This window comes from Neomonachus schauinslandi, chromosome 3, assembly GCF_002201575.2.
Source record: "Neomonachus schauinslandi chromosome 3, ASM220157v2, whole genome shotgun sequence".
Lineage (NCBI taxonomy): Eukaryota > Metazoa > Chordata > Mammalia > Carnivora > Phocidae > Neomonachus > Neomonachus schauinslandi.
In genome coordinates, this window is record NC_058405.1 from 181,473,929 (window position 1) to 181,498,731 (window position 24,803).

At 42.6% G+C, this 24,803-nt stretch overlaps 1 protein-coding gene across 1 annotated transcript in view; it reads right to left on the bottom strand.

Moving 5' to 3' along the window:
* The window catches only part of COL4A4 (collagen type IV alpha 4 chain), a 103,936-nt gene extending 81,420 nt beyond the window's left edge, over positions 1-22,516 (bottom strand). The window contains exons 1-4 of the mRNA XM_021682955.1: positions 22,366-22,516; positions 21,188-21,230; positions 17,148-17,225; positions 1,207-1,341 (exon numbers count right to left, since the gene is read on the bottom strand). Coding sequence (XP_021538630.1) covers positions 1,207-1,341; positions 17,148-17,225; positions 21,188-21,230; positions 22,366-22,427 — 318 coding nt within the window. The 5' untranslated portion in view covers positions 22,428-22,516. The remainder of the gene's footprint in view (positions 1-1,206; positions 1,342-17,147; positions 17,226-21,187; positions 21,231-22,365) is intronic.
* Between the last annotated feature and the right edge of the window lie 2,287 nt (positions 22,517-24,803).

Here is a 24,803-nt window from a genome sequence, read left to right on the forward strand (position 1 = left end):
CCGTTCAAAGAAAACATTCAATACCCTATATGCCAGAAATTCAACTTCTCAGAATCTGTCTCTCCAAGAGAAATAAACTCTTAAATTTAACACAGGTAATTTACAGGATTGCCTTTGCACCCGGCACAACACAAAGTTGGGACAGGATATCAACAGGGAATAAACTATAGTTTTATCTATATTGTGGCATATTGTGCAGTATTTTTGAGAGAATAAGTTTAATCTACATAAATTGATATGGAATGATCTCTAAGCCATATGGTTGACTAAAAAAAGAAAGGCTTAGCATGATAAATATATCACTTAGGTTTTTAGGAAAGCCATGAAAGAATACAACCCTTCATTGGGTACACTCATGTATTTGAGTGCATAGAAAAGTCTAGAAAGACATGCTCCTCTGGAAAAGAGTTAGGGAATGAGGGCTGATTACGGAAGAGAAGTTTAGACTTAATTTATTATAAGGTACTAGTACAGACCACTTGTGATTATAAAAAAAATTCTGGCATGCATTTGTAATGACATGGATGGAACTAGAGGGTATTATGCTAAGCGAAATAAGTCAATCAGAGAAAGACAAGTATCATATGATCTCACTGATATGAGGAATTCTTAATCTCATGAAACAAACTGAGGGTTGCTGGAGTGGGGGGAGTTGGGAGGGATGGGGTGGCTGGGTGATAAGACATTGGGGAGGGTATGTGCTATGGTGAACGCTTAAGACTGATGAATCACAGACCTGTACCTCTGAAACAAATAATACATTATATGTTAAAAAAAAAAAAAAGAAGAAAAAGAAGATAGCAGGAAGGGAAAAATGAAGGGGGGGAATCGGAGGGGGAGACGAACCACGAGAGACTATGGACTCTGAAAAACAAACTGAGGGTTCTAGAGGGGAGGGGGGTGGGGGGATGGGTTAGCCTGGTGATGGGTATTAAAGAGGGCACGTTCTGCATGGAGCACTGGGTGTTATGCACAAACAATGAATCATGGAACACTACATCAAAAACTAATGATGTAATGTATGGTGATTAACATAGCATAATAAAATAAAATTTAAAAAAACTAATGATGTAATGTATGGTGATTAACATAACATAATAAAATAAAATTTAAAAAAAGAAATACAAACTTCATGCTGGAAAAAAATCAGGCATGGTAGCGCTGGCGAGTTGTTAGTAAGAATTTCCCACTTAAGAAGAGTCTTACCTTGTCACCTTTGTCACCTGCTGCCCCAGGAGGACCCCTGTCACCTCTCATCCCTTTCTCTCCTGGAACACCAATGGGTCCCGGCAGTCCCAGGGGTCCAATAGGACCTTGTGGCCCCAGTGGTCCTGGTTGACCCTAAGAAGGAAGATTAAAAAGGCAAAGGGCTGGCTGATTCTTCAGTACTATCTTCTAACACAAACATGCTCACTTGGCTGACGAAAGACTGGAAAATTAGAGTTTGAGCAAATACTAATAATAAAAGCACAAATGATCTATTAATCACAAAAATAAGAAACATCAACCTTGCCCTTTTCAATCTGAATTTAAAGCATACAATAAGCTTGAATTATTCCATGTCTATACACACACACACACACACACACACGTACACACAACTTGGTTATAGTTCTACTACTTTCATTCTGTCGATGACATTTATAAATCTTGAGCTGTTTAGCAAAGCAAGGAACTTGCAAAACAAAGCAAGAAAAAAATCGAAATGTCATTATGATTATGTTAGTGACACAAATCAAGAGTGGAGAAATATGCCAGATCTTTTTTAAAATTTCATATGGCTAATGATTTTTCTGTCCTTTTAGTGGAAAACGTTTCTTTTTTTTAGCTGCTTTTTACCTAATATCTATTTCTTAATTTGGAAGTAGACTCTCCATGTCAATTTATATTTGTGCAATCTGACTTTCCATGAATGAAAGGGTCACCTCTTACTTTAGGTGAAGAAGTTTCATGAGCTCAGTTCTCCTCCTGAACCCACAGTGGGTACATTTCCAGTACAAACATGAGAAACTCTCTGCTCCCTTGTTGCCTGTCCTCCATTGCATTTAGATGGGCTGATGCACCACATGGACATTGAGTTATTGCCCACTAGAAGCAGCTTTGAGTCTCACAGCTCTCTCTATTCTGGAGTAGGGAAGACTGGCCTCAGAGGAACACGCTCCCTGGCCCCCCTATGATTTGCTCTCTTCTCTGTTCCAGGCTCCCTTCTCTCTCTCCACAGTCTGTACACTCATGGTTCCCTCTAGGACTGAAATTTTAAATATCATGGGTTCAAATAGCACCACTTATATATCTCAGCACAGACCTCTCTAACTTCCAGAAGACTGAGCATATCCAGCTGCCTCCTTGACATCTTCTTGGATATAATGATACCTCCAACTTAAAAAAAGATCCAAAATGGAATTCTTGATTTTCCTCCGAAATTTAATCCACTGTCAACCTTCCTGAACTACCCATTTAATCCAGCCAGAATCCTGGAGTCATCTTGATATTCTTCTTTCTGGTTCCTTCATACAATGGAACACCACACAGCCTGTCTTAGCCTGGGTGTCCCAGAAGCAAAGCATAGGACAAGGAGTCAATGCAAACCATTTGTCTGAGAATCAAAGAAGACAGGGTAAGGAAGGGGGGACGTGACACAGAAAAGGGAAGGCCCGTGTATGGTGATTAACATAACAATAAAAAAATTAAAGAAAAGGGAAAGCCCGCAATCAGGGTGCAGAATCAAGCCAGTCACTGAGACAGTTAGAGACCATGGGAACAAGCCCCAAATGAAAAACCTTATGCACCTGGGGCGCTTTCTGTTTCCTGTATTGTTAAACCGCTTCTCTTACAGAGCAGAACCAGGACCCAGCTCCCTACACAACCTCGATTGAAAACAGAGGCTCCACCAACCTGAAGCCCCTGCTCCAAAAGCACCAGTAAGCTGCCTGAATCGCCTGCCAATATCAACCAATCAGGATGAGGCTCTGCCAACCAATCAGGACGAGGCCTTGCCAACCAATCAGAACTAGGCTCTTGCTAACCAATCGGATAGAGGCATTTTTTCCCCCTTTCCCTCATTAGCATAGTGAACTGGAACTTTCTCCAGATAAGCGAGGCCTCCCTGTTGCTCATTGCTTGGAGAGGTCAGTCTAACCACACTCTCTGTTGGTGCTGAGTCTCCCTTCAGTTCAAGTGGCAGCCACAAGAAAGCCTTGCCTGGGCCTTTGATTTTGGGGTTCAGCCTCGTTTCTGTTGTCGGGCCCAAGAATCCGACTCTAGTAACGTTACCGGTGGGTCACTGGAATACAGCCCAGATCAGGCACTCGGGGAATCAGGGTAGAATACACAACCTCAGTGTGATCCCATCCAAGAGTGAGGGAGCTGCGGTGTTTAGCTCCTCGCTGGAGGACCACGGTGGTGGGTGCAGAGTGCCTGCTGCCAAGCGGGCAAATGGGGCTCTGAGAGCGCCCGCAGAGAGACGCAGAGACTGGCAGCTGGAGACCCCCAGGGCACAGAGCAGAGCACAGACGTAACAGACCTGATGGAAATGTGGAAGGCCTGAACATCAAAGAGAGCAAGCAAGGCTTTTTGAGCTGACACAGATCACCCTCACGATGCTCATGAGGAAGACAGTGACTGAACATCCAGGCTCTGCAGTCAGGCCCCTGCGTTTGAAGCCCAGGCCCACTAGCTGTGTGACCTTGGGCATGTTTCTTACCCTCTCTGTTCCTCAGCTTCTTTCTCTGTCAGTGGCTGGTGAACATAAAAAGAATAATGCATGGCATATGTTTATGGCATAGTGCCTGGCACAACAATGCTAACTATTGTTATTATTATATTTATAATATTATTATAATTATTATAGTAACTATTTAGTTCATTGTTCAAAGGGGGGAAAACAAGCTGCATGTCATATCCCACCTGTAGAGAAACAAATGGACAGACATCGTCTCTAAATGCATGTTTATAAAGGAATATTTCTTGAAGGATATACAAGAAATAGCATTTTGTCATGCCCCAGGAGGGAAAATGCAAGCCAGGGCAATGTTACCATTTACCAACAGCAAATGCAACCTTTATAATAAAGACTAACATTTCTCTTTCACCATGAAGTCACCAACTCAACAAACATTATCAACAACCTTTAACACCTGCCTAAACTTCACAAATCAAAATCGTACTTCATTTGAATCTGCCCTTCTCTTCATGCTTTTTCATCATCATCATAACAGCTACTATGTATTGAGTATCCATAAAAATACTAAAAGCTTAGAATTTTCAAGGAGCTTAAATGTATAAATATGTATTACAAAACCGACAACAATAAAATATGAAATGTAATTATACAGGCACAAATCATTTGGGGGCATTTCGAGGGCATATCAATTTAAATATTGCACAAATTGTAAACAACAATGTAAAAGAATAAATAATGACTTCAACTACTTTTTTTAAACCTATGTTAATTGCTCTTAGTAAGATTTCCTGAATATAAGCCTCAGGAAATTAACTGCTTTTTCATTAAGTTTGGGAATTTATCTTTTCATCTTATAGGTAATTTACCAAAAAAACCTCCTAAATTATCTTTTGTGAATGCTGTACTTTACAATAATGTAACATTTAGAAACAACAAAATGTACGTTTAAACATAAAAGGGTGAGAAAGAGACAGCCAATTAACTGCCTATAAATCTCCTTAATGTGCTTCATTCTGGACATACAAGGCCAGATCCAGTGAGCTAATGGAACTTTGGGGAGAAAAAAAAAAAAAAAAAAAGGAGTGGAAATGTACAAATGGTGGTAAGAATGATAAAACGCCACTCAGTATAGAAATGATAGAAATGGGTTCTGATTTGAGAAGGTGCCATCTAAAATGCTTTTAAAATAAAATAAAACAAGGAATGGTTATTTGCATTATTCAACTCTGGACCCCACGCCCTTCCTCCTCCCTTGCCCTGATCTGTTACACTGACTTCCTTGCCTTCTCTGAATAAGCTCTGTTCTTTCACAGACTTGGCGTCCTGTCCCAGAATTGTCCCTCCCACTCCCAAGGTCATCTCTCAGTGCTCGCATGGAAAGACTCCCCAACCTCCTGCCCTCCCCTCACACACCCTTCAGAACTAGATGGCTCTCCAAGATGCTTCTATAATAACACCCTCGCCTATTACAGTGACCATCTCTTTATCCCCCAACCCCACAAATGCTAACCATGAGCTCCTGCAGGGCACAGGCTATATGCCCAAGGCTATGATGGTAGGAAGGACAATAAATACTTAAGAAAATAATACGAACAGTGAAACAGTCAATGATTCCACATTGAGGTGAGCAGAGCACACAGCCCCACATTATGAACAATGGCTCTGATCGCAATGATATCGTAACTTCTCGTTGAGAGAGAACACAGGCATTGTCATACCTTCATTTCAACCATATTAAATGGTAAATATAACCCCTACTTTGCAGGTGGAAAAACTAGCATAAAATATTAAATGCCAACTTATTTACAACCGCTGGGGAAACCTGTGGTTTGTTTTATAGTTAGTGCTAGGTTTTTTTTGCATATTAACAGGTAATTCATTATAGGATAAATTTTTTAAAGAAATACACTAAACCTTGTATCACAATATTAAATCTGTCAGAAAGCTGCTCATGAAATTTTTCCAAACACCAGTCTTAGAAATAGTCATTGCTAGTTCATCCAGTTTGAGTAAATAATTTATCCACAGCAATGTAGAGAATAATGCCAACCTCCTTAAACTATTTCATATTTAAAAGTAGGTCCGTTTAAAAAAAACTGTAACATAGGGGCACCTGGGCGGCTCAGTTGTTAAGCATCTGCCTTCGGCTCAGGTCATGATCCCAGGGTCCTGGGATCGAGCCCTGCATCGGGCTCCCTGCTCCGCGGGAAGCCTGCTTCTCCCTCTCACACTCCCCCTGCTTGTGTTCCCTCTCTCGCTGTGTCTCTCTCTGTCAAATAAATAAAATCTTAAAAAAAAAACAAAACTGTAACATACAAGTAAATATTTGAGCTTACTCATTTATAAGGCTATAATGGAATTAACTTCAGGATGAACAGACATAAATAACAAGCCCATAGGAGATATTTCTGTAACTAGAGAATCATTAAATAATCAAAAGAATTTTGCATCTTTAAAAAAGAATTTTAAAGAAATATTTTGCTCCTAACTATGCACTGTCCACCTATGAACAATAACATGATATACAGTGGATTGCTCTACACTGGATTCAGGCTAGCAAAAAGGAAAAAAGAAATGCACACTAGTAGAATGAATGACTGACTTCAGATGTAGTTTCCCTGATCTTTCTTTCCTTCTTCCCTTTCCTTTCTTTCCCTTCCCTTTCCTTTCCTTTCTCTTTCTTTCTTTTTTTCTTTTCTTTTGTTTTCTCCTTTTTTTCTTTTCTTTTTTTCTACTGTATGCACAGAATTGCCTCTGTGGCTTATGACTTTCAGCGAGAGCGAAATCAGAAAAGATTCACTGAATCCAGAAATGACAGTCATCTTGGCAGCTGAGGAACCTGTGGAAAGCCCTGTGATGTCCCACAGGTCATCCCTCCGTCCTCCTCGAAGCCCACGCTGACACCATGTCATTGGACCTGCCCTACTTGCCTCCCTCCTGAGGCTGCAGAAGCAGTAGGCTCCCAGGCCAGCTGTACAAATAGAGGATCACGGTGATCAGAGAGGAGAGAGAGTCACCCAGCCCTCTGGGGCCAGGGCATTCCTTCAGGATTCTGTCACTTGTGAATCATCTATATCAGGCACGGCTCTTGAGCAGGGCTAAGATCAAATCATTTTTATTTCACAACTTGGTAGAACAGATGAACAGATGAGAAAATATGTACATTTTTAAAACCAAAATCTTCAACTCAGCCTCTGGGCTGCCACTGATGTGCTTGCCCCCAGGGACCAAACCCTTTGGGGAATGACAAAAATCTAAGAAACCCTTTGTCATTTTAGCAGTATGAGGCTTGGGAGAAATAACTACAGAGAGACAACTGCAAATACATATCCATTCACACTTTGTCTGTGACAGCTCTCTGTTCCTTCCCAACCAGAAGCTGAATCAGTGCGAAGAAGTATAAATGTACGTTTGTTCCCTCCTTCATTCATTAATGAATGAACAAATGACTATGAAAGATGCTTTTATTATACTAATTATGCACACATTCCCAAATCACCCTTGGTCTCTAAGACCATGACAGTGATCATCAAAGTGTCCAGGAAGGGAAGGAATTTATTTATGGAGTTTGGTTGTGTGCCCACCACTCCCCAGACCTTGTCATTGCCTTGTCCATTGCCTCCAGCCTTGTCTTATTTTAAACTTAAAAGAAAATTATCTTAATGTACTCTATGTTCTTTTGTAAAGTTTCTTTAGGAAACAGCAGTATTCATCAAATTAATTAAAGACCTCTCTTTTTGTCGTTCTCAAATCCAATGTTCTAATCCTATCCTGTAGGTCCAACTGTTTTCTAGACGCCTTCTTGAACCTTCCTCCTCCGTTAATTCACACTCATCACGTCAGAAGCTGAGCGCATCACTCCCAGACTGGCTTCCCTGCTCTCCTCTTCCCAGACCCCAGCAGATGGCAACTTTTTTCCTTCCATCATGTAAGCTCACCACACGGCTGTCAGCTCTCCCCTGCTTTCCATGTCCACCCTGCAGCCAAGGCCACCCTTCCTGCCTTGACTTAAATCTCATGCGTCTGTCTTACTGTCATCCCCCTGCGGAGACTCCCTGTCCTGGTCTTGTCATCTCGCGTGGGTTACCCAAGCACCAGCCGCCCTCCCTTCCTTCACTCTGGGCTTCTACCCACTTCTACAGACAACTGCCAACTCCTCCTCAGTCTTCTCTTGCCCCTGTCACTGCTTTCATCGCCCCCTGTAATGGGGACAGTCTGCCCTTCTCCACCGCAGCCAAACCTACTCCCTGTCATTTGCTCACCTACGCCTTCTGCTCCAATCACACGTGTGCCTTCTGTAGCTCAGATTCGACCTTCCTCCAACCAAAACCATCCTGGTGGTGGTGGAGCAACGGTACTTGTTCTAGGCACTGACACAGCACTGTGCATTCGTCCCATGGAATCCTTACATCCATAAAGCAGGAGGCCACCCTGTAGCTACTTTTCTGTCTCCCAGATGAGGAAACTGAGGCTCAGAGAGATGAAGCAAGTGACCAGAGGCCACTGGACTATCACCTAGGGGAGCAGAGATTCGGACTCAGGTCCTCAGACTCCAGTTGCTGCTTCTCTTTTTACCCCAGTCCTGATCGATCTCACTCTTGTACAAACTCTTCTGTCCACCCTAAAATAACACCTAACTAGACTCATGACCTATTTTTCACTATTATCTCATGCATGTTACTTTAATTAATATCTGCTTGGGGTGATGTATTCTGATAAGCTTTTGGGGGTCAGGGATCTGTGTACATTTTATTACCACTCCAGAACCGTGGCCACTGCCTTGCACGATATACATTCTAAACATGAACTCATGGACTACTGAATGGATTAAGACTTTATAATTAAAATGAACAATTCAGTGACACCCCTCCTGCCTTTTTCACGCTTGGCTGTAATTCAAAGATTCACCCACTAGGTGACACTGTAACATCACTTAAAGCCTCGACAAGGACTCCATGCATAGCGTAGATCCTTTAAATAAGTGCCCCCAGGGTCTTCCCCTATAATGGGAAAAACTGCTGGATATCATGAAGGGTTTTAAAAATAAATAATAAAAAGATGTTATTCATGGAGTAGACAGTCAAAGGAGACTGGACTGCAGTGGCGGGGTATTTTCTCGTACCTTAAGATCACCTCTCTTGTTAATAAGAGGATAAACTGGTCCATTAAGCCTGGAGTAGCACTGACTCAGGATTTCCAGCTGTGTTCTTAAGAGGCTGCGTGGTGCAGTGGAAAGAACACTGCTCTGAGAACCAGAAGATAGGGCTTTGCCGCTGAGCCATAAATAAAGTCACCTCTTGAACCTGGTTATTGAAGAATGGTTTCCCCATTTTTAAAAACGGTGTTAAGAGCAGCCCAACATCATACAGCTGCTGTGGGAACTGAATGAGGCAGTGTGGAGAGCTCTTGGTAGCCTCCCTGAGGAGCTGGAACCAACTGACCCCCACTCTGTTCTCCCGGTGTCCCCGCCCCTTGTCCTCTCCGTATGTTTTTTCCTGTGTCTTCTGTGCCCATCCCCTTCCTCCTACTGGGAGAAGCCCCTTGGAGCTCCACAGGGCTGCCCTGGCCTCTTCTCACTTTCTCTTGGGCAAACTTGACCTTTTCCATGGTGTTAATGGCATCTAATGCTGAACAACCAACCCTTCCACGTCCCTCCCTAGCCCAGACTTCTCTGTGGAGCCCTGGCCATATTCAATTGACCTCCAGCTCTACAAATCCAAAATGGGACTTGTAGACCCACGATCATGCCCTCAAATGTGCTCCTCGGTCATACATCACTGCCTATACAGCTGTTCACACCTCTCCCACCTACCTGCACTGTCCCCCTCGGTCCTATCAATCCTGCCTCCCAAATATTCCTGCCACACATCTGCTTCCCCTACCTCTTCGCGCACCTCCCTTGCTAAGCAACCTCACCTCCCACCTGGGGACTGCAGTAGCCCCCTGACAGGTTTCCCCTAACACCGCCCCCCACGCACACTCACCATATTCTCCAAACAGCAGCCTGAATGATCTTTTTATAACCTATGTCCAACACGCTTCCACCCTTCTCCGAATCCTTCAGAGCCTTCCTATTACAGACAGGAGGACCTGTACCTGCCTTTCCCACTGCACCTCATGTCCCTTGCTCCCTCACCTACTACAACCAAACCTTTCTGGCTACTTTTTGGTTGCTCAAACATGCCAGCCCGTCTCCTTCTCACTTCAGGACCCGAACAGAGGCCGTTCTCTCAGCCCAGACCCTTGCACAATGGGTTGAATGGTGGCCACAAAAAGAAAGGATTTGCGGATGTTGCCTTGGATGGCAAAAGAGGTGCTAAAGTTAAGGACCTTGAGAGGAGGGCTTGATCTTGGATCATCCGATGGGTCCTCAATGCCATTACATGTACCCTTATAAGAGGGACACAGAGGAAGATTTGTCACAGATACACAGAGGAGAAGGCGGTGTGAAGGCAGGCAGAGATTGGAGCAACATGGGCACAAGCCAAGGGATGCTGGTAGCCACAGAAGCTGGAGGAGGCAGTGAACGGGGCCTCCCCTCTTGCCTGTGGAGGGAGTAAGGCAATAGCAACCCCTTGCTCGTGCACTTCTGGCTCTAGAACTTGCGAGAAGATAAACTTCTGTGGTTTTAAGCCACCAAGCATGTGATAATTTGTTATGGCCGCCCTAGGAACTGTCGGGACATACTTCCGGGCCATCACTAGGTGGCCTCTGACTCCATTGCGGTCTCCGCCTGCCCCGCCCCACCCCCCACACAGGCTCCCATATAAAACTGAATTAGGGCATCAGGTTATCCCAGGGAGAGAGCAAGGATCTCTGTCAGTTCTTACCCTGATGCACCCCAAGCTCCTAACAGTGCCTGGCACTCCTCAGGCACCCAGAAATAATGGCCAAAAGGTGAATCTCTGTCCCTTCTGCTGGTCTCTGAGCTCCAGGCCACAGGACCTTTTCTTTATCATCAAAGCCTCATGATGGCAGGCACAGGGCAAATGCTCAATGACGATGAATGAAAGGGACAAATGAATGGCCATCTGCTGAATGAATTGTAGATAAGCTCCTATGACAGAGGAGTGAAAAAATTAGCACCTTTGAGACATGGCTGTTTCCCTGTGGATTTCTTGGCAACTTACTGAAAATGGTATTTGAAAGAAGAAATCTACTTTTACCTTCTTTGTAATTCGGCATTTTAATTAATTTAGTCAGATGTTACCCTTGCACTGGAGAGGTTTTCTAGAGCTACAAATACTGCTTCCCATTTTCCTGTGGGGAATATGGCCTGCTTTGGGAAGCACCTGTATTCTAGCCCTTATTTCTCACCAACAACAAGGCTGTCTCCCCTTTGGTAATGACCTTGATCCTCTCAAGTTCAGCGTAGTCCCACATTTGCTGAGCTCTGCGGCCACCCGGCCTCAGTTCACGCTGGGTCGCAGAGCTCAGCAGTCTTCGTTGCTATGGAATTGAACTCCACATGAGGAGGCCAAAGGCTCTGCTGCAAATCACTGGCAATTTAATGAGGTGACTGATCAGGGCAGATATGCCAAAACCTACCTTCAGACCCACTCTGCCACTAGGATTCCCCGGTGAGATTCTGCATCCCTGGCCTGTTTGGAAAAACAACATGTTCTACAACATCGTAGGCAAATATAAGCTGGTTTTCTCTCCTGCCTTCTCCAACACAAATGCTAGATTTAGAGAGAGCTCTGTCAGCATACTGAAAGCCATGTTAGTTAGTTGGAGTCATTCTTGTGTATGAACACGAGCTGCCACTGCAACTTCTACCACTATGATTATTAATGGGCCAAATAGTATGAAATGATAGGCATGTATCCTCCCTCTCCCGACTGGGTTTCCCACGCCCTGTTCAGAAATACTCCCTCCAGCACCTATGACTGAAGATCCATTCTTTTCACGTCTGCAAATTTTTCATTCTTCAGAAATCAAGGTTACTATTCCTGACAGGGGAACACTTTAACAAGCAAAGCCAAAGTTGTAAACAGCTGGTGAGCTAAATTGTACTGGGAAATTTGTTTCGTAGGCACTATGTTTTCTCCAATTCTGGGCCCTGATGCCTTTACGTGACAAATGCACTGTCCAGCTCCCCACATTCCCCGAGGCCAATGTCCCTTCCCGGGGCCCCTCACTCAGGTTACCTGCTGTCCCCTGAAAGCCCCTGAGACTTCCCTCAGGCACGGCATCATTTCTCAGAGAATTCTCCAACAGAGACAAAATGAGCTAGGGAGTGCATTCTTGGAGGAGAAAGATGTGGAAGGAAGAGAAGAAAGCAAAACCAAAAATCTAAGAGGTGGGTGACAGATCAAATTTGTCAGTTGTCCATGGAATCGGCTTATACCAAAATATAAGTGACTTATGTGAGCTTTGGGACCTAAAAATAATTGCTCTGTACCATTTATCAGGCCACAGTTATAGACTGTACTAGAATACAGCTGTGTGAGGGATAGAGTTCTAGAACTTTGTGTGCAAATAATTTAATGGTGAAAAATGTTAATAATTAAAATCCCCCAAGCAAATTCCATTTTTATCATGGAATGCAGGCTCTTAGGAGTGTGAGGGACAAATGAATGAGATTGTGGGGAAAAATACTTGTACATTTTTTAATGATTTAAAATTCCCACATGAAACACTGATTTGCTAATGTGTGATTTTAGCTTTCAAACCACAAAAACTAAGACAGGTCTTGAGTTTTAAGTTATTTGACCCCTTGTATAAAAACCACCAAATTATAAAGTTCTTAATACAACAGTTAACAGTTCAACAGCTGCTAGACTCCCTTGAATGAAAAACAACATGGATATATATATTTTATTCTGGAAAAAGCTGTAGAAAGTGTCTTTAGTATCCTGCCAGTTACTAAAGTGGAACTTATAAAAGGTCCCATCCTAGTCTGTAAAGACACACAATTTTCCCTGCATAGAGGCAGCCATCAAAAACATGAAGATTCCTCCACTGAAATTAGTAAAGAAAACTTTAAAATCTTGCCCAATGCCACCTCATTCATATCCTTAAAGAGGGACCACCATGAGGTTAGGGGAGATGTTAGGGCATAGTTGCAAAATATTTTGGAAGCCCATTATATAGCTGTTATATGTGAAAGGCCATGCCCACATCACAGAACCTGAAGCTGTTAGGGCCTGGAGGGACAGTACCAGCCCCATAGTACAAACCCTTACATCCCAGCTGAGACTCTGAACCCGAAAGAAACCACAGGCGTTCCAATCTCCCACCCTCTACCTGGAGCTAAAGGGTCCTGATTGCTGCCACTGCTCTAAGTACTTATTTCTGGCCCTACCTGAAGCCACAAGGGAATATTTTTTAAAGATTTTATTTATTTATTTTGAGAGAGAGCACAAGCAGGGGGAGGGGCAAAGGCAGAGGGAGAAGCAGGCTCCCCACTGAGCAGGGAGCTCGATGAGGGACTCGATCCCAGGACCCCGGGATCATGACCTGAGCCGAAGGCAAAGGGCTTAACCGACTGAGACACCCAGGCGTCCCGCCACAGGGGAATTTGAATTTACTTGAGATTATGCATTTAATAGCAGGTTTAAACGATGTGTGTGTGTGCGTAGGGGGAGGACGGAAGTGAGGGGCTCCCTGCTAACTCTGCTCCCCCCTGCAGATATGGTAGGTGTCCCTGCAGGCACGCTCCAGGCTCCCAACCCTGCCCAGGCTGGAGTCTGGTTTTAATGTATTGATTCATGACTAAGAGCCTTTTATGTGCCATCTACTGTGATCATCTCGAAGTAGTAGAAGAAATGGACCCCCAGTTCTTAAGGGGTCAAACACAAGTAAGCAGCTTCGATTCTAGAGTGTCCACTGTGGGCCTGAAGCCAACATCAACATTGTACATGTGTCCATACGAGCACCTTGAAGGAGCGCATGCTTACGATCTCAGCAAGAGGGTCAGGGGCATCCACTCTCACACCCAAACAGAGCTACAGGCCCGGGTATGAGCAGTACGAGGGAAGGGAACGGGGTCCCCAACAGGGGCATCGGCACTGGCTGGGAGGAGTTGGAGGGGACGCCTTGGGAGGGCTGGAGTCTCCACCGAGCTCCCCTGGGGAGGGCAGGAAAGACAGAGGCTGAGTGCAAGTGGGAAGACAGTCCGGAAAAGGGTAGGCCGGTGAGAAGGTTCAGATTATGCCCAAGGGAGAGTGAGCGGCGCAACCTATGCAGCTTGGCGGAGGGGCGGAGGGGCGGAGGGGCGGAGGGGCGGAGGGGCGGAGGGGCGGGGAGGCAAAGGGGAAGCAGCAGGGGTCGCTGGTGGAAACACGCGGGGAAGCTAGACCGGGGGCCTCCAGGGTCCACTGATGCGGCTGAACTTCACTCTGTCAGAACTGAAGGCACCCGTCCTCGGTTCCCTGACTTCGATACACCCCAGCGCCACCTCAAACTCCCGCGTGGGTCCCCAGTTCCAACCCTAACCCCAGTCCTTCCACAGGCGCGGGGCCGGCCTGGCTTCCCAGCAGTTGCTCCAGACACGGGCTTGAACTACTCACTCAGGCATTCACCCCTAAAAGGGGAGTCATTTCCGTCTGAGGAATGCCTGCCTGTGCCACTCACAGGCTCCTCGACCCTGCGGGATTCGGCATAGCCCTGTTTCTCCAGTCCCCCTTGAGCGGTCATTGCAGCCCCAGAGATGGTATGTGAGTTGGCCGGCTGCTGAGCACTTGCGAGCACCCACCTCCCACACCACCTCCCAGTCATGCACAAGCCGAGCTCCCCAACTCCCAACCTGAGATCGAAATCGCTGCCGGCAACTCGCAGCCTTCGCGTGGGAGCCATCTGTCTCCGAAAGGGCAGAGGTGGACGGGTGTCGTGCATTCTGCTCTCGCTGACCACCCAGGAACAGGGACACCGACGGCAGAGTGCGGCCCAGCCCCTGAGCCCTCGCCACCCCTGGCACCGGACACTGCGCTATGGGACGCAAGGTGCATTGCTTGTGCCTGCCGAACACCCCAGGAAACAGAACAGAAAGGACTAATGGTGTAAATACGAGGAAGCCGAGGCTCGGGTGCGCACCCGAGTTCACAAAGTTATGACGAAAGTCCGGTGTTCGAATGTGAGTGACGTCATCTTCTCGTGATGGTGGGCCAAACGCTGAAACTGAAGTCAGATACCAGGGTGTGGCTCCTGCCTCTTCCACACACTAGCAATTGGAAATTCAGGTTCCTTGTATGGAAAGAGGACAGTATTTGTCGCAGCAGCCTCACAGAGCTGTGGTGGGATTAGAGCAGGGTTTCCCGACCTCAGCACGGTTGGCTTTTGGAGACGAGTAAGTTTCTGGTGTGGGGGCGGCCAGTGCATGGTAGGTGCTGAGCACCTCCCCTGGCCTGTAACCACTAGACACCAAGAGCGCCCCCGCCACCCAGCTGTGATGACCAAAAAAACGTCTCTAGACATCGCCAAATGTCCCCACTAAAAATGACTCTCAGCCTCATTTAAATCAGAGCTTTATCCAAGCAACTGTTCCTCTTTGTTTTGTGGTGCCCCCATCCCCTTCCTCTCACAAAGCTGATCGATCCATTTTTCTTGGGTCTTAAACTCAAAGGGTCTTAATATTTAGATGCACTGGTTTCTTTTCCTTCTCATTTATACGATCTTGGTATGTTTATATTAAAAAAATTCACACAAAGGCCAGGCTTTTCCCCCCTGAATAATGTGTACATTTATATGAGAAAAGTTAAAGCACTTCTTAGATTGCTAGCTTTAGGCATCCTTACTTTTTAAAAGAATTTTTATTGAGATATGATTGACATATAACACCATGTTAGTTTCAGGTATACAGCATCAAAATCTGTTATGTGTGTATATTGCAAAATGATGACCACAATGAGTTTCCTTAGCATCTATCATCACACAGCTACTGGTTTTCTTTCTCTTGGGACAAGAACTATTAAGATCTACTCTCAGCAACTTTCAAATATACAAAACAGTATTATGAACTATAGTCACCATGCTCTGCAGTATATTCCCAGGACTTACTATTTTAAAACTACAAGTTTGCCCCTTTTGTTTTTAAATTATATCATGAAAGCAGCTTAAAAAAGCTCAAGATAAATTCTGAGCACCAAAGTTTTTGAAGTACTAAAGAAACAAAGCCGCTTAAGCAGAAAGGGACTTGCCATAGCAGAAGCTCAATAAGGTAGCTGCCTTCAGGGAGAGAGCCGAACAGAGCGGCCTTTGGCAGATTGCACATGTATTGTGTGCAGATAAAGTGAAGCTATGGGGAAAATACACGGTCCCTTCTTTTAGGAGATGTTTTGCGTCCTTGTAGACTGATCTTTACTGAATTGTGCTTTTTGAGCATCACGCCCTATAGGACTGATGTGGACTCGTTCCAACAGAATCATTGATCTGACTCCAAAAAAACCGTCTGAAGTTTCTGAAGCATGTTCTTTTCTTGTAAGATCGTGGGAGTATTTTTAGTCAAAAGAATTGTTTGATCTAATGCTCTAGCCCAAATGAGTTAGTGGGCTGCCAACTGCTACTGTCAGAATGTAAGGGAGAGGTCCACAAATATTCCAATGACCTGATACACAGTAGCCAAGAGGCCTCTTGTGCATCGCAGGACAGAGAATCTTGTGTAGTCACCCAGAGGGCCATCCCGGGTGGACTTGATCAAGACACTGCACCTCTCTGAGCTTTGATCTTCTGCCCCACAAAGTCGGCATGATGAGATGGTAAGAGAGCTGTTGCGAGGAGCCAGAGAGCTAAAGCATTTTCAGAACACAGAACAGCGCCTGACACATGAGAAGCACACAATCAATGTAGCTATCACTTCAACTATAGAACACTATTCCGCGTGATTTCAATAGGCGTTATCCAAAAAAGGGTCTTGTAGTCAAATGTCCGGATATACCACTTTAAATAAGGTTAAACAAGCCTTCTTTCTCCACTCGCTGCGGTACTTCTCAGAGCCTTTAAAATGCTGATATACAACCTGAGTTTCAAGATGGTGGTGACCCAGTACGGACCATTTGACACAAGGACCCTTTTTGCATAAAGCAGTTCACAAGACTAGTGTCGTAGAAAACACTGGGCGAATCATGGCTCGCACTTCCAAGCATGACACGTAGCGTAATATAATTGGGATCTCTTACCAGGATATACAGAACTTTAACTGTGAAACATATAAACACTGACAATTACCAGAACATGCTAAGAATCTGGGGCTACTTAATATTAAGCATTCACAATGGCTCAAATTTCAGTATGCCGTCCATGTTTATCTTTTTTAAAAATGTTATTGTGGTAAGGACACCTAATATGAGATCTACCCTCTCCCCCAATTTTTAAGTGAACATTACATCATTGTTGACTGTAGGAAGATGTTGTACAGCAGATCTCTAGGGCTTATTCATCTTGCACAACTGAAACTTTATGCCCTTTGATTAGCAACTCCCCATATCTCCCTCCCACTGGCCATGCTGATTTTTACATCACTTACCCGAGACCCTTTTTCATGAAAGCACTGGCACACTGAGCAATCTCTTCCTCCGCAAGGACCCACAAACTTCTTTCCACTCTGGAAAGTGAAGCATCTGGTTTAGTAAAGCAGTATTCCTCACTTAGCTGAGTACCTGATGTGTACTTTCTAATGAGCACCTTGGTTTCCCTAACCCATGAGAATTCCACAGTGTACTTTGACCTTTGGCTCTGCAAAAAAAAAAAAAAAAGGCTAATGTTGATATATAAAAAGGCAAAGAACTTAAACTGTGGCTTGATAAGAGGGCAGATGATTATGCAAGCAAAATAAAAGTTCATGTGAGCTAGCATTAAAAAGAAAAAAAAAAAAAAGAAGCCCACTTCTGAAGCCACTTTTCATTGGCCAGAATCTTCTGCAATGTCTCTCTTCTACCAAGACATCACTTACTAAGTTGTGGATCATCTTAGAGTGTAAACTATATGGTTAGGAAAATCATAAGTACACAATGGTGTCTCACTTAAATATAAATTCAGTTGCTTTTCAGGACCTTCTTGCTTCCCCTCCAAGACCATCGAGTCCTTCCTGGTCACTGCTTGAATCACAGCCTTGAACTTCACGTGACAACTCTTTCCAGGAAGTTGCTGAAACTCTAAGATGGTTCTTCTAATGTGCCTCTCAACCAGAAAGCTCCTGAACTTGAATCCTTTGGGCCCCTTCTCCACTTCTCCCTAACTTCTCTCCAACATTCTCTTTAAAGAGTTACTCCACACTCACATATTTTCTTAACATTCACACACACACACACACACACACACACACACACGTGCCTTTTGGGAAGAATCAGCCCCTTGTTCTCACAAATCCTCATGGTCTGTATCCAAAGTCATCTGTCACTTCGGTACAAAAGCATAATCCCAGAGTAACTATTTCCATAAGTAGACACCTTAACAACAAAACAGCCACCATGACGCACCTGCGCTGACAATGGACACTGAGCATTCCTTCAGAGCCTGGGGCTGTGGGTTGGGAGGGAGGGGGTGGCAAAAGCAGCTCCAGGTGCTAGGAGCTGAGAACATGGATAGGAATATCAGAAGGGCACCAGGGATAAATTTGGCCTAGTTCATGATCTTGCCTGGTCCAGCCCTCACTGCAATACTTAGGTATTAACCACACATCTCTATGATTGACAGAGCTTTTACACTCAAGGCTGTAAATTTAAGCCTTTACGCCAAAGTATGACAGGGAACATAAAACATTCGAACCAATAGTTATAGTTCTGATGGAAGACCTCTATACATACATACACACCTATGTGCATAAGTATAAATGTAAATTACATCTGACTATGTGTACATATGAATACACACATGTACACATACACATGCATATGAATATGTGTATGGGAGGGAAAAGAGTCTATCCAGAATTTTTTTTTTCAATCACACAATTTAGACCTCTTTTTTCTAGAAAAATATGCTCAGATGCAATAAAAAAAAAATCTTTAAATTAAGCATTAATAAAAAAACATTATTATAAACAAAACTCCTTAGGGTCATTGAAAGTATATAAGAATGTGAACCTTGACAACAGTTAAGTTAAAAAAATGTATTTGAAGTTTCAGAAATATATGCCTCTTGAGTTTTGAGTCACATTGTTATCTATGAATGCAGAAACATCAAGTTCAAAACCCTGATAAGGTGAAAAAAAATGAAATGCCCAGGTCCGGGACAGCATGAAAACACTTAAAATAACTAGTCTGAACACTTGGGTTCACTTAAGGTTGGGATTCATTACTATGTGTTCAGTGAGATATCAAAACAACCAGAGAAAGAAGGTCGTTAATTACCTGGCTTGATAATAAAGGCAAGTTTGTTCTCTTATTGTTTGTTTTTTGTTTGTTTTGTTTTGTTTTGTTTTTTACTTAATTGTGCCAAGCATCACAGAGATGTTTGCAGCAAAATTACATTTCAGGAAAGAATCAGTTTAAGATAAATTAGCAGATTATAATAAAGAAACAGAAAGAGTCACATATAAAGCTTTGACTAGTACTGATAAGAGAAAAAGGCAAGAGGTAATTTTAGTCTCTGAAGTTCTTCTACATTAGACATTTCTCAATAAATGCCACCTTAAAAGGGATAGGCATTTGTAATGGAAGAAGCTGTGCCTCAAAAACAGATCATATAAACCCATTTGACAAAGATAATGACCTTATCTTAGACAAGGAAACATTCAAAGTATAAACCATATTCACCAGCAATACACTGGCATTCTCAAAAACTAATGTTACTACTCCTCAAAGAGGAAACCAGAAAAATACCCATCCGTTTTTATCTCAGATATTTTTAAACAAACGTATGTTGAATAAAAAGTTTAAGAAGTTCTTAATTTCTAGATTAATAACCAGTCCTACAGGTCTACCTCGATTTTTTTTGAAAAACATTTGCACATAATTAAAAATTCAAATAGGGCAAAAGTATAATGGAAAAAGAAATTGTCTTTTCCAACCCAGGCTCCCTGTTCCCTCACCGAGAGGTAGTCACTGTTCTCACTCAGGGTCTGGATAGCTATGAGCATGCTCACGCCATGATCACATACGAGCACGTACATGCACACGCACATACATGTACACGCACGCACGTGCAGACATACACACATGTACTCACATGTACACCCAGGCACACGTACACACACACACACATGCACTCTTTGGTGATTTTCGTCTTGTTTTATATTTACCCAAATGGTATATTTCTCTGTACCTTTCTGTTTTCTCTTAATCAGACACCTTCACAGTCATTCCAGGTTAACAGAACGGCTCTCCATCGGATGAAGTACAAAAGCTTATTTAACTAGTCCTTCTTGATGGGTGTTTAGCTATCTCCCTTCTTTTGTTACTGAACGCTCCCCTGCAACCAGTATTCTTGTGCATTTTCTTTATGCCCAAGTCAGTATAAATACGTATGATAAATTCCAAAAAGGGAAATCCCTGTGTCAACAGGATTGACAGCAATTTGGGTGGATAATGCCAAGTTGCCTTCCATAGGTACTGCATTGATTTACATCACTACCTTTAAAACCCAACTATAGTATAAGCTACTTCTTGTGCGAAATCTTTAAAACCTCTGCATAGTACAATTTGCTAAGAGGATCCAGGCTAGAACAGTCTGGTTCAAGAATTATATTCACTCATATGGAACATAAGAAACAAAGGCAGTGAAATTTAAGACTCTCTAGACTCTTATAATGGGAGGAAAAAAAAAGAATATAATACAGAAAATAAACTTGGAAGAATCAGGTAAAAAAAAATCCAGGCATATATATTTCAATGTGTTTCCATTCATTATTTCAGATGATGCTCTTAAATGCATGTGAACTAAGTGAAGCAAGTCTGACTATCCCTAATTGGGGAGAGCTTCTCATTCCTTGACATGTGTGCTTTCTGTTCCTGACTGGTAGGAAAAGGAGAATAGAAGGCAACTTTCTATTTTGATTTGCTTTGAAAAGACCTATGTTATTAACTTAAATAATACAGAAATTGGATTGGGTAAATCCAAGCTAGAGAGGATGGACAGATGCAGATGTGCTCAATAGTGATTGAACCAGTTCCGTTGTCTCAAGATCTACCCGAGTTACAGGCGGTCTGTGGTGTAATTTCCCAGAAATGTCTGGGGTTGGGTTTAATAACTCAGATTCCTCAGTGAGGAAGCAGAAGAAGGAGATCTTATTACAGAATATTCTAGGCTTATCTTTCTCCAGAGTTAAAATGTTCACATTTAATCTTATATTTCTTGATTTAATCTTGAAGTGGCCCAACTGCTTCCTGCCCCTCTCCAAAAAAAAGATTTTAACAAAAGATTATGTTATCAAATAAAGAAATCTCCAATACCTGGGTAATTTTTAAGCAGTCTTGACTGTAAAATAGAAAAGAAATCTCAGAGTTCACCTAATCCAACCCTTCATTTTGCAGATAAGAAAACTGAGTCCCACAGAGTGGCTTGCTTGAAACAAAAAGGTTTATAACGAGAGTAATGCATGCAGTCAGAGCTAATTAATGTACTTACCCCATATACATGTTGTACAGAAAAGAGGATAAGTATAAGTGACCTATGAAACAGCAAAAATGCAGATTAATTTAAACTGTTCATTTTCATGCAAAACAAACTAAAAAGAGAAAGAACAAAGGAATAAATCCCAGAAAGCTTCTTTTTATTTCTAATAGGCCGCTGTCATCAGTGACAAGATAAATGTTATCCCCTCTCTGGCTGTCATCATTACCTTCCCTCTTGCTAATCAGTCAAGAAGTACTCACAGCCCTTTAATGGGATCCTCACTGTGCCTGGGACCCTGGGGACACTCTGAAGGCGAGACCCAGATGGGTAGCTGAGGGAAGGGAGACGACTCTCTGAATGAAATGCAGAGGAGCGAGGGAAGGAGGCAGCTGTGTTCAGAGACAGTGCAAAGACCAGTGTACCCTGAATGACATTAAGTGGAACCAGCTGGAAGGAGGGAGGAGGGAAGAAAACCTATCTGGACTGGGGAGATGGTTTGGAAGGGAAGGAAAATAATATGAACCAGTTAGGGAAGAGTTAAGTAGTTCAGACGGTCTCTTCCATCTTCAGAGCCAGCAATGGCCAGTCGAGTCTGTCTATCCCTCTGACCTCTGCTTCCATTGTCCCATCTCCTTCTTTGCCTCTCACTCTCCTTCCCCCTCTTTCACTTTTAAGGACCCTTGTGATTATACTGGGCCCACCCAGATAATGCAGAATAATCTCCTCAAGGTCAGCTGATGAGCAAACTTAATGTCATCCACAAGCATAATTCCCTGTTGCCATGTAACAGAACATATTCTCAGGATCCAGGGATTAAGATGTGGACCTCCTCAGGGGCTGTTATCCTGCCTACCATACCCGTGAAGCGCCCTATCCTAACTCTGCTAGTTAGAGGGCCCCTGCTGCTCTGGACATTAGGAAGGATTTGCTCTTCAAACCTAGTAATAGAGCAAGAATCCACAGCCTTTAGATGAGTGTCTTTTCCATTGGTGATGATGGGAGTGTAATTCAAGGAGAGTATTGGTGTTTAATAAAAATGAATCACAAAAAAAAAAGCAGTCATAATGCACAGATTTCTGGAACAATTTGGCTTTTTGACACATGAAACATCCAGACAATTCATAACTATAAAACCAACGTTTAGGAAAAATTATTGAATAAAAGCAAGTGATCACACTAAGGACACTCACCAGGGATCTGCGGCCAAGGGCTTGATCCACCTGAATGAGCACCTTATTGACGCCATGTGCATGGATTACTTCAAGTCTTGGTACTTAAAAAAAATTCTGTCAGGTTTCTCTTCTCTTCCAGAAGACTCTGACTTATAAGAGAGGTTCTATGCCCTGGGTTTAAAGTTTATATATAGTAAATATAAGTATATCTCTTAAAACACAACATGCATTATAATGTTGAAAACAATGACTTTCATCATTCATAGTAACGGAAATATTTCCTAAAAGAGGAATTTAATTTTTTTATAAGAATCTTAGTGATGATTAAACTGAATAAATATCAATTTCATTCTTAGAAATCAAAATAATTTCCAGTTACTTATGTCATAAATATATTTTTGAGAAATGAAAGAGAGGTGTATATAATGCTCATATAAAAGTTATTGTTTCATTTTGTTATGTGGTATTTTCTACTACATAACATTTGCCCTTGAAAATCCAAGTTAAAATTCACTTAAGTGAGTTTTTTTGTTTTTGTTTTTTACTTTTTGAAACTAGGAAAGGAACCCTTTAGTATAGAAAGACACACTTTGCACACAAACAGCAAATACATATAAAAATATTTTTATATAAAATGGTACAACTGCTATGGAAAACATTTTGGCAGTTCCTCAAAAAGTAAACACAGAATTACCATATGATCTAGCAATTCCACTCCTAGGTATATACCATGAGAAGTGACACTATGTTCATGCATAAACTTGTATATAAATAATCATAGCAGCCAAAAATGTCCAAATGTCCATCAACTGATGAATGGGCAAGCAAAATGTGCTACATCCACACAATGGATTTGGCCATAAAAATGAATGAAGTACTGATACATAGATGAACCTTGAAAACATTATATTAAGTGAAAGAAGTCACATATTACATGGTATCATGTATATGAAAAACCCAGAATAGGCAAATCCATGAAGACAGAAAATAGAGTAGTAATTGTCAGGGGTTGGAGGAGGAGAGAATTGGGAGGTACAGGGTTTCTTCTTGAGGTGATGGAATGTTCTGGAATTAGCGCTAATGGTTGTGCAACATTATGAATATACTAAAAACCACTGAATTATAAACTTTAAAAGGGTTCAAACAGTGAATTTTATTTTGTGAACTTTATCTCAATAAAAAAAAGAAAAGAGAATTTGACTCCAAGCACTCTGTATCTTTGATAAAAGATCTCTGGCTTAAAGGAATGTCTTGAAATTGAAGTGTCTTGAAATTGAAATGCCTCATCTTAAAAACTCTGGCTTCTCTGAAGACCTGTACCAATGAGAATTGGGTAGAGAGAGGAAAACTGGGAGTGTTGGAGCTATTTTTAAATTTCTGGATAAAATCTGGATAAACTAACTCAATGCTGTATTTACGGGAGACTAGTTCTCCAAGTAGGTGGTAGAACCACCTTCCATGATACAGTTTGAAAATCAAGTAGAAGCAGAATCACTCTGAGTGCCCAGATCATTTCCTATCCCCAAATCCATCATTTTAAATACTTTTTGAAGCTGCATTCTGGGAGCAAGTCTCAATAAAACAAATTATTGATTTGGAAGGAATACACATACTGGCTTGAATCATTCAAAAGGTACTCGTTATTTTAAACAAATAGGAAACAGTCAAAAATTAAAGAAAACCAGGGACATTTGCATTTAACCCCCAAACAGACACATGATGCAATTAATCTCCACACATATTGTGATAAAGGGTGTACAAAAAGGGATTTTATTAAAATAGAGTGTTGTTGTGGTCACTTTCAGAACAAGAAGTGTTAGGGCCTGATCATGGCCCTAACACTTAGGAGTTTCTCAATACATTTGGTAATTGAATGGCTGGCCAGCTGGATGCATGGTTGGGTGGAAGGATGGACCAATCCGCAGAAATCTAACTAGTCTCTCATGAGTGAAAGGACCTTGCTGATTGGGAGCCGCCAATGCATCCTCATCACTATGCACTTAGTAAGCCCTGTGACCATAGGGATTTTGTCTTTTTTTATTCACAGTTATCCCCAGTGCCGTAATAGTGCCTGGAATACATTTAGTGCTTTATATATATAATTTGTTGGATGAATGAATTTACAGAAGATACTTTGGGACCTTTAGAATGTGAATCAAATATATTTAATAGAGGATATAAGATAAGGCCAATACACATGGGTTGATGGAGGAAAGGAGAAAGAGGGAGCTGGAAAGAAGGATCATACAGCCTTGGGGGAAGTGGAGAGAGAGTGATGCTGATTATATCCGGGACCCTCTGCTAAGAGTGCTGTGCACATCAAGTCACTTACTTCACCACAATTTAGTAAGGAAAGTATTGATTCTGTTGTAAAAGAAAACCAAATTAGGTCCATTTAAGTAATTGGTGCAAAATCACAGAGCTAATAAGTGGTAGAATTGGGGTTTTTTGATTCC